At 54.0% G+C, this 9,692-nt stretch overlaps 4 protein-coding genes across 4 annotated transcripts; 1 reads left to right on the top strand and 3 right to left on the bottom strand.

Annotated features, from left to right (window-relative positions):
* Positions 1–946: 946 nt before the first annotated feature.
* AB675_11958 (uncharacterized protein) lies at positions 947–2,165 on the top strand (the record flags this gene model as incomplete). The annotated part of the gene is made up of 4 exons (XM_018140849.1): positions 947–997; positions 1,053–1,781; positions 1,846–2,026; positions 2,110–2,165. 4 exons carry the CDS (start codon positions 947–949, stop codon positions 2,163–2,165), a joined length of 1,017 nt encoding a protein of 338 aa, XP_017994990.1.
* A 187-nt stretch (positions 2,166–2,352) lies between these two features.
* On the bottom strand, positions 2,353–3,779 carry AB675_11957 (uncharacterized protein; the record flags this gene model as incomplete). Its single annotated transcript, XM_018140848.1, has 4 exons — positions 2,353–2,843; positions 2,894–3,185; positions 3,237–3,438; positions 3,484–3,779. The coding sequence occupies 4 exons, from the start codon at positions 3,777–3,779 to the stop codon at positions 2,353–2,355; spliced, it is 1,281 nt and encodes a 426-aa protein (XP_017994959.1).
* A 1,682-nt stretch (positions 3,780–5,461) lies between these two features.
* On the bottom strand, positions 5,462–6,539 carry AB675_11956 (uncharacterized protein; the record flags this gene model as incomplete). The annotated part of the gene is made up of 2 exons (XM_018140847.1): positions 5,462–6,380; positions 6,430–6,539. The coding sequence occupies 2 exons, from the start codon at positions 6,537–6,539 to the stop codon at positions 5,462–5,464; spliced, it is 1,029 nt and encodes a 342-aa protein (XP_017994938.1).
* A 1,431-nt stretch (positions 6,540–7,970) lies between these two features.
* AB675_11955 (Cell differentiation protein rcd1) lies at positions 7,971–9,210 on the bottom strand (the record flags this gene model as incomplete). Its single annotated transcript, XM_018140846.1, has 3 exons — positions 7,971–8,148; positions 8,199–8,631; positions 8,679–9,210. The coding sequence occupies 3 exons, from the start codon at positions 9,208–9,210 to the stop codon at positions 7,971–7,973; spliced, it is 1,143 nt and encodes a 380-aa protein (XP_017994973.1).
* Between the last annotated feature and the right edge of the window lie 482 nt (positions 9,211–9,692).

Raw genomic sequence — 9,692 nt, 5'->3', positions numbered from 1 at the left:
TCCGCGTCTATCGCTACGTCCCCGGTGCCGAGTACCGGTGCCACATTGACGGTGCCATCCGGGAGGGTGAGAGGGAAGATGGTGTAGTGGTTTGTCGTGTTTGGGAGGGGAGGTGCGCCGGCTGTTTCTTGGGTTGCGCTACTGGTGGCGCTGTGATTTCGGGTAGTCGAAGAGGTCGAGGCCTGTTGGCGGAGATGCGAGGTAGTAGTAAGTCCGCGCCGTGTACAATGTCCCTGTGCTCTAGCAGTATTCGCGATCTGTGATGCTGGCTGGTGGGCTGCAGCGTAGCAGAAAGGGCGCACAGGCTGAGATGATGCGCACAGGCGCGCCAGATGCCGAAGCACTTGACGTGAGGGTACGATGGTGGTCATGTCGAGCGGTGTCAAGGGGATCGATGGAAACGAAACAGAAATCAATCAATGAGTTTACGATCTTCACTTCAGTTTTGTGGCCACGCGCGCCCGCAGATTGACATCACCGCCGTCGAAAGCACTGGAGGCCGATGCTCGGCTCGATGATGCCAAGCTTTCTGGGGGCGTACAGAACGTTCGTCGGCGTTTTGATCCGCAGGGCTTCTTCCAACCTCACGCCATTCCAACCGCAGAGGATCGTGTTCAACATGTCCTCCTTGCACTCCATATGAAGCCGACGCCGTGAGCGGTCACTGCCAGAAGATGATGATACGAGGCGCTGCAGCCATGTCTTCTACTGACAGGCGTCCAATGGGCACCCCTGCCGACCCCTGTGGTTGCGAGACCGCTAAGCGAGAGTGCTTATGGGGTATGGGAGTAGTATCCGGAATGAGCGTGAACTGCTGATGATCCCAGATTTGGTTGTCGCGTACTGAAAATAGACGGTCGATGCGTGCTCGACTTGTCGTGAGACCTCTGAGCTTCTACCGACTTCAAAGAGCACTTAAGAAGCGTCCTCGAGGATAATACTCACGATGGCAGCAATAGCCCACCCTGGCAGCGCCGCCGTGCCCCTGGAGATCGATGTACGCTGCTCAAACCTAAGATCATGCTACTTACATTCACTCACACCCACAACAGCATCGCTTTGCCCAACCGTACAAGCCAGCCCTGATCACGAAAGGCAGCGCCAGCCTCGCCGCCACCGTCCTGAACTACAAGTACGAGGATGGCGGCCGCTACCAGTCTTATAACGACGGCAACCTTCTTCTCCTGGACCCAAACGCCACTTCCAGCGAGACTGCCACGACTCCTGAACGACTCGACATATTACACCACATCTTCAAAGTGCTGACCGGTGGCGATCTATGGCGCGCCCCAATCAGCGGTCCCAATGCCCGTCTCCCCAAACGTGTCCTCGATCTGTCCCCGTCCAGCAGCGGTATCTGGGCCATGGAAGCCGCTGATGCGCTACCTGGCGCTACTGTGATCGCTCAGTCCTCAGATTCCACGGCCGCCAGCCCGAAGTTCAAGCCCTCGAATTGCACTTTCCGTACTGGCAACGACCTCGGCACAGAGAAATTCGACTTCATCCACGCCCGCGCCCTGTCATCGACCACCAACATGAGCTTCCCGACCCTCCTCCGCCACATCTACGACAACCTCAATCCAGGCGGCTGGGTCGAGCTGCAGGACTATGCGCCCAACACGTTCCTCAGCGACGACGACACGCTACGTCTCGTGCCTGCGCTGGTGGCGTGGCAGCGGGAGCTGGCGGAAGCAGGCACGCCAATGCGCGGCATTGCTGACGAGTACAAGCGATTATTGTCCGAGGTAGGCTTCGTGGATGTGCAGGAGGATCGCTACAAGGTACGCACCGTCTTCATTTCTTGCTGATTCTTCCTCGCTCGATGTGCTGACACAATGCTTCAAGGCACCAATTGGAACCTGGGCTCGCGGGAAAACCAACAAAGAGCTCGGACTGTCCCTTCTCGCCCACAATCTCGACGCCGTTGAACCACTGACCACGCAGGTATACACGCGACACTTGGGGTACTCGCTGCAGCAGACGCAGCGAATCGTTGATGGGCTTAAGCGGGATCTGGTCAATTCTGGTGAGTTCAACCACGGTCCTCTATTCCTGTATTCAGGATACACACGGGACCGGCATAGGGGCTGACGAGTCGATGTTCGACAGACGCCCACATCTACGTGCCTTTCGTGTTCGTTTACGGGCGGAAGCCACTGAGGTAAGTATTTGTGCATGGCACGGCATGGCTGGGATATGGGCCGGGGCACATTGACCCGACGCGTTTGGAGTGGTGGAAAAGCTGGCAAGACAATCGTGCTTTTGGGACTATTTACAAGTCTCATTGTATTCTGTTCCACACTTTTCGGGCGGCCTCTGTGGCCGTTGGGCATCTTTACAGTTCATTCATCCTCACATCGCCCATCCGGGCCCAGGTGGCGAGCTCCCCGAATACTCCTCATCTTCCGGTAGGGCCGTGACGCTGGTGGTGACACTCTTATGTATCACGCCCATTGGAATATTCCTCCTTTGACCATCACCGTTCGCCTCCATGACGAGATTTTGCTGACTCACGGCGCTGTGGTGGCTTATGCTGCTTTCTGCATCAGTATCGCCGAAGTCTTGACGTTCGGGATCCGTGACTGAGGCTATTGAAGTCTTCCTTGTCGTTTCTTGCCGCCAGGATGCAACTCGGGAATCCTGTATGTGGTTGGCGTAGGTGGTGGCGACTGTGTCATTACGTCTGGTCGTCCAGAATATATCCGTCATGCTCGTCTTGTCTGCAAGAACATTGAAGAGCGGTTTGAGTGCCGGTAGCGATCCAGCAATGATGCCAATGTTGACTTCAGCTTGAAAGAAGATTATGAATTTGCGGATGGACCAGAGGAAGTCGCCTTGTTTTCCTGTATAAGTGTCAGAGCAAATGCTGGGGACGATCCGAAACTAGACTCACCGAAGTTCTGGATCTCGGGAATCTTGAGCACACCAGCGACACAAACAAAAATGCCAAGCGACAGGATGAACATAATCGCAGCTTTGGTACGGCTGTTTAGCTGCAGCTTCCACAGCATTGGTATAGGAATCCCAACGGCGAATACGATGTCCGTGAAGATGTTGAGCGCGGCGTGAGCAATGGTGAGGTCTTGCAGCGTCTGCACAGGCCAGCATTTTGCGGCGTTGGCGGGATCCAGAAGGGCTTGAGGATTCCAGGGTAGACTGATCGGTTGGCAGAAAGCAATTGTCGTCTGCAAAGTCAAGTCAGCACCTGGAGAAAGCTGGGCAGGGGTTACACGCACAGCGAATGCTGAAATGGTATATGCGATCATGAAGGCCATGACCGAAGCGATGATCCATTTCCACATGTCTCGTGCAGCGATCCTCAGTAAGGCGCATCCCACCGAGAGCTTGACGATGCAGATAGCCCACAGGGGGAGGTCCTGGACAATGAAGGCGAACTTTGAGGCTTCATAGTATTGATGTGGTGAAACGTCCCCGATACTGAACTTGTCAGCATTTGCACTCACCACATGATGGGGCACTCACTGTTGCCCGGCGCCATTCTTAACAGCTAGGATGATGAAGATCTCTGTTGAGATTGACTGCATGCTGTTCAGAGCCTGGCGGCCTTTATAGACACTCGAGAGAAGACCGCTTACCAGAAGCATTGCCAATGCCATCAACCAGTCGTCCCAGCCGACAGCTCTGACAATAAACCCTCGGACATAAAATCTTGTAACGGTGACAAGCAGTGCAAGGACGGAGACGGCCACAGTAGCCCCGATGATGTGACCGGAAGCATTTTCGTCAGCATTCGAGGGCAACGGCGGGTTAGGTGGCATAGTCGCGCATCAAACTGCAGCGAAGGAGACGGTCAAGGCTCGAGGCCTCCCCATGATATCGCAGCACACATGCCTTCCTTTGTAGACATAACAAGTTCTGGCCTCATGCTGTCTCCGTCACTCGTATTCACTGGCGCGAATCTGCCTCACCTTGTGTGCTGAGGGAGCTCGGAAGGTGGCAAAATTGGGGGAAGCGCGTGGAAGCACCCAGCAGATTTGATGTGTCATGGATGCGACGGGGTGAGTGGCTTGCATAAATGCCCATCGTTCTTCTCGAGAACTAGATGAGTGGCACGCGACACAATACCTGTCTCCATCAGCATGCATGAGAAGTTTCGGGTCCGTTGTGCCGTATGCTGCTCCCGTAATCAATGCAGAAGGGCTTCGGAGTCACTTACCGTGTATTCAGTAGTTCTGCAAGAACGGCAATTCCTGAGAAGTACCCCAGACGATCGCAGGACTAGCTGTGCTCGCGTGCATCACCCATGGCGCACTACTGGCGCTGCATGCTGGGGTCGATTGGATCGTGCCCACATCCCGGCATCGTGAATACGATCTTAGTACCTGAGATCAATGCAGGTACTGCGGAGCTTGCATCGGCATATAGCACCGGTTCATGGCTTTTGAACATGCCTGACGCTTGCCATCTCTGACAGGATCTGCCTTATCGAGATGGTCCAGGAACTATCGAGCGAATGCGCGTGGAGCACGAGATACGTCGCAAACCAGCGAAGAAGAGCATGGTGATCTGGTTCGTGAGCTTCACGTTGGCGAGCGTTGCTGCCAGAACAAAAATTGTAATCTCGAGGAAATCGCAACTCTGCATCTCTATAGAACGACTGCCATTATTCGTAATGGCACGAGCTCGATAAGGGCCTGCGCAAAACACGAGGGCCTTTATTGCGACGGGGGTGTTGATGCCTCTTCATGGTGTCTCCGATCCTGGTCGTTTCTTCAGAACCTGCAAGATCTTTTCAAGGGTAAGTAGAATGAACACGCGAGTCGTAATGATCGAGAAGGCAAGTGATCGTGTGCTCGTTCGTGCCCGGAAGCTACTACTGGTCGACGGGGGTCCGTCTTATATAAGACCGGATGACGGTGCTTGCGCCAAATTCGACCACGACGACCCCACGACACACGCTCCGGTTCGCCTCGAAAATTGAGAGGCCGAGCGACACCTCTGACCCGGCACTCTGCTGCAGGTAGCATCGAAAGTACTTCATGTGCTCCTTGCGAAGGAAAAGCACATGAGAAGCCAGAGTGCTTGGCCGTAGCAAGAAAGTGTGAAGTTTACGTCCTTGTTACACAACTATGCGCGCAACAATGCGCACTGGACAGATAGAACTTGGAGAGTTCCTAAAAGAGAAGGCAGCCTTCCCAATTTGGTTGCTGTGTGTTTCCTGAGGTCAGGGTTGCTCCTAGGAACACCGCGTCTATAGCTGGTGTTCACGTGAATGTGGGCAAGCAAGCACCTCAGCTGGCGTTGCAGCTTTGCTCACTCTCAGCTACAAGATCCCTAGCTAAGAGACAACGCTTGTCCTTTGTTCTCGTGCCGGACTGATATCCGTATACTTTTTCCGATCCCGCGAAGCAGCGAATTCCGATCCATCCGATCCATGAGTGTAACCTTGTCGACCAGAGCACTTCATTTCCGTTCGGAACAACCGTTATGTCGTCCTGCATCACTTCAAAAACTGCGACGCCAACCCCATGATTCCTCCACCTCCACCACCACCACCCATCTGGTTCTTCAGGTAGAGCTTGACGGCCATCTGACCAGCCTGGTTGATCACGTTCTGCTTGTCGACCCCGCTCGCAACATTCCCCTGCCCGTTCTGCTGTTCAAAGAGCTTGCTCGCTTCTTTGAAGACCATTCCCAGTAGCTGACCTTGCCCACCACCACTGCTGCCACCACTGCCTACGCTACCGCCACCACCAGTAAAGTTCTGAAAAGCGTGCATAGCGGCCGCAGCTCCAAGACTGTTCGCACTCTGGTCACCCTGGGGTCGATCGGAGTACACGTCGTCATGATGGGACTGCATGCGTCCTTCGTCGACGTCCTCGTTACCTGCGGCAGGCTTGTTGTTCAGGAAGGATAGTGCGGATGAGAAGAAAGATTTATCTTCGTCTGAGGATGCGTGGGAGGTCACTTCGTCGGCCAATGGTGGGCGGCCACTACCACCGCCACCGCCATGCTGGCCACCCTGTGGGCGGTGAGGACCATCATAGCCAGAGGAGGGAGCGTCGTATGGACTGCTTTCTTGACCGGACTGCGGGCCTGAGTACGGAGCACTTTCACCGTAGCGGCCCTCTGAGGGGCGGGAGGACGAGTTGCCGCCATAACGATCGTCGTCTCTGCCACCTCCACTCTGGTTGCCAAAGCGCTGGTCATAGCCCTCGTCGCGACGTGGACGGTCATTTTCGTAGCGGTCCGAATTGCCACCCCCACCATAGCCTCCTTGGTTGCCAGAGTTGCCGTAGCCGCCGTCATCATCGTTGCGGCGTCGTGAGTCGCCATAGCCGTCGCCACCACCAGTGTTGCCCCCTTCATAACGGTCTCTGCCACCATCACGGCGCTCCCCACGACCAGAGTCGTCATCGCTTTGAAAGGTCAGCTTAGGGGCTGCTTAGCACAGGGTTCAAGACTTACTACCGATTGTTTGAATCATAGTAGCTATCACCTGCTCCTCCACCTCGACGGTCGTCATTGTATCCGCCGCCGCGGCCGCTATCGCCGTATTGGTCACCGCCGTAACTCATCTTCTCAATTACTGGATTTAAACAATGTGGTCAAGTTGGGTTGTAAGGATTGAAGAAACGTTCAAGGAATTATGAAGTCGAGGTAGTGTTCATGGGCAAGGCACAAGGTGACGCAATAGTGGAGAGGGTGCGTAAGAGATCGCGGGAAGTGGATCTAAGCGAAGACGGAAGTTCGGGCGGGAAGATCGCGCTTGCCGTCTGGGCGAGGCTATTCGATTCACGATGCACTGGACGGGTCACTGATACTGACCGTATGGTCGCCAGTAGTGAAGCGCTGGCAAGGCATATAGTGGCCAAGCAGCGACATGCGAATGTGTCACTGTCACTTTGGATGATGGCGAGAGGTTTTCAGATTGACTAGTTCTTGGAGATATTTCTTCGAAGCAAAAGCAATTCATGGTGTAGCTAGGATGTTGTTCGGTGCAGAGACGATCGACATCGTTGTTGGCATGGTCGACGATTAAAGAAGTGTCACCCTCCGAGTGAGGGTGACAGTGACTCCAAGTTCAACGCAATGCTTGTTGGTCAGATGACTGTTGATTCATGCAACCAACGAACAGTGAATACTCCCCCAGAATGAGTCAGTGAAGTTATTGCATCGGTTTGCTGAGGTCTTCACTTCGTTGAAGAGGTATAAGTAGGCGTCTGGTCCCGCCGTGCTCTCTGCCTTCTTTCTTCCTCCTTCCAGCCAGACCTATGGCCTCTCGTGTACTTGCCATTTCAGATAGCAATCTGCTGCTATTTGATGGGACGAGTGCCGCACAACACGGCAAGGTACGTTGCAACAAGTGGCGTGAGTTGCTGATACGATATGAGCTTTTCGCTTCGAATTGATTCCTGGTATCTTCCCTATCAATGACGCCGCTCCTTGCCATATACATAAAAGTTGTTATGCTGTCCCTTCTTTTCCGAGCGTGTGCTACCGACCCGTGTTTGCGCCTGCTGCTCTGCCTCCGAGGTTGTGTCGACCTCTTACTCTGGGTATCCGTAGCCGTCCAAGGCCTGAAATGCGAACCTTCTCCTGGTTTCGATCATTCTCGAACGCCGCGCCGAGCCTCAGTTGGCGTTCCCGCAACCTGTTTGCCTGCCAGTGGATGATCAGACCTACCCACATATGGTCCCTCAACTGCCTCTCCTTGTAGACGCCCTGGTCGTAGTGCCCTCATAATATTAACAGTGTCGGTTTCCTTTTCCCACGATGGCTTTTCGTTTGGAGCATGATTATTCCGTAGTATTGGTATCCCGCGCTTCAGCTAGATCTAAGCTCAGCAAACAGGCTTCCTGCCAGTCACGCGTTTCAGGAGCAATGCGCCGTGCCTTTTCCGATACATTGACCTTCCCATGCTGCGAGCCGCTTGATAGAAGACGTGTATCTCCGTTCTCATGAGTAAAGTCGTGCCTTTCATCAGGTTTCATGATCCGAACCGGTCTCTAGTCGAAATGGTCATTTGCGGAATCAGTGACGCTATCACTCAGATTGATTAATAGCTGAGCTAAGCAGCGCTTAGTAGCGGCATCGTCACGAAGTACAGCGGAGAATGTGGCGTCGCGTAGTGGTTCGGGGAGGCATTGTCGAAGTGCTTGGCGAGCACGGTTGTTGTCGCTCAGTCTGAAGTAGATCAGTCACTGCCGGTGTAGATCAAAGCCAGCTCAACTTACCTCAAGAAGCACCTGACGACATGTTTGAGCAGCCGCACTGTCTGGGTCTCCACCAGGCCAACCACCATGTTGCTCAGCACTGTGCCCACAGCGTAGAATCTTTCATAAGTAGCGCAGATGTATCCGAGGCCAGTGTCATCCAGCAGAATCTTTTGTACGATGAATATGGCCACTGTCTTGGACAGCTCGCTACCTGTCTCCATTATTCGGAGGCAAAGTGGTATGATTTCGGTGGTAAGGAGAAACGTGATGGTGGGCGATGAGTTGTTGGTCTGACCCGGACCAGCAGGATTGCCACTAGGATATGAGCTTGAAGAAGGCTCGTTCTTGACAAGTGCACCGATGACGCCCAAGGAAGTCAGGCGCAGGTACTCGAAAGGCCTTGACTTGGAAGTGGTGTTAAGGAACGGGTAGAGAAAGAGTGGGATGTGAGCTGGGACTCGTCAGTATGAGCGGTCTTGAAGGGCAGATGCACCCTACCATTCAGGAACAAGCCTCGAGTCTCGTTGTGACTAGCGACACATTGTAACAAAGCGAGAGCATTGCAGACCCGATTGCTGGCAGCCGCTGTCAACTGGCTCGGATTGAGCAGCGGATAGACTGAGATGATCTCCTGTAGCAAACTGGTCATAACGCCGAAGCTGTGCCACAAAACCAAGGCAAGCTCAGGAACCTGCTCTCGCTTCTTGCTGAGCTCCATCAGGGCGGTTTCCCTGCGAGCAGGCTCCATCAGATCTGCGACCCATTGCAGGACTTTGCGGTTGTCCTCGGAGACCGATTGATCAGCCCCCTGTTCGCCCATGGCGGCGAGGGAAGCAGCAGCGGGCGGATTGTTGTTGTTCTCCCTAGAGGCGTTGTTTTGGCTCACGGCAATGCGAGTGTAGTGTTGCTGGCTTGCCTGGCCCTGCTGGTTGTGACTCGACCCCTGTTGGGTACTGTGCTGGTTGCCATGAGGCCAACTATCTTGCAACTGAGAATACTGTGACTGATATGGATGCTGCGCTTGCAACATCATGCGGGATATAGGATCGAGGTCAACTGGGTTTCATCCTCGACCGGTCTCGGCAGTTCGGCTTAATCCTTCGGGGTACGATCGAGATGACGGATGGACCAAGATACACCAGCAGTGGCAGAGTTCTGTGTAGGCAAGGACGGGTACGTGATTTCAGTATGGGACAAGGTACTCGAGCATGCGCAAATGTGACAGCATCAAAGAGAGTGTGAGAGGAGTCAAGGTTTACAAGTTCGAGTTGGAGTACAGCGCTTGCCTCGCCGGCACGGTCACATGGCGCCTTGGCAAACTGATGGCATCCCTCATTGCATACTTAGGTAGCCAAAGCCTCACATTAGTGTTAAGCAACAGTTTGACCGTTTTTGTCAACCAACCATGTTGACGAGCAAAGTGTTCAAGAATCCAGAACCTGAGAATCAACTTCTGAATTGCTATGTACAGCACTACGCAGCTATGCAACAGTATGTCCACTTGTGCCCCAG

The sequence above is a fragment of the Cyphellophora attinorum genome (assembly GCF_001299255.1).
Source record: "Cyphellophora attinorum strain CBS 131958 chromosome Unknown Contig46, whole genome shotgun sequence".
Classification (NCBI taxonomy): Eukaryota; Fungi; Ascomycota; class Eurotiomycetes; order Chaetothyriales; family Cyphellophoraceae; genus Cyphellophora; species Cyphellophora attinorum.
The sequence above is the reverse complement of the archived record's forward strand: the minus strand, read 5'-3'. Positions and strand labels throughout refer to the sequence as shown.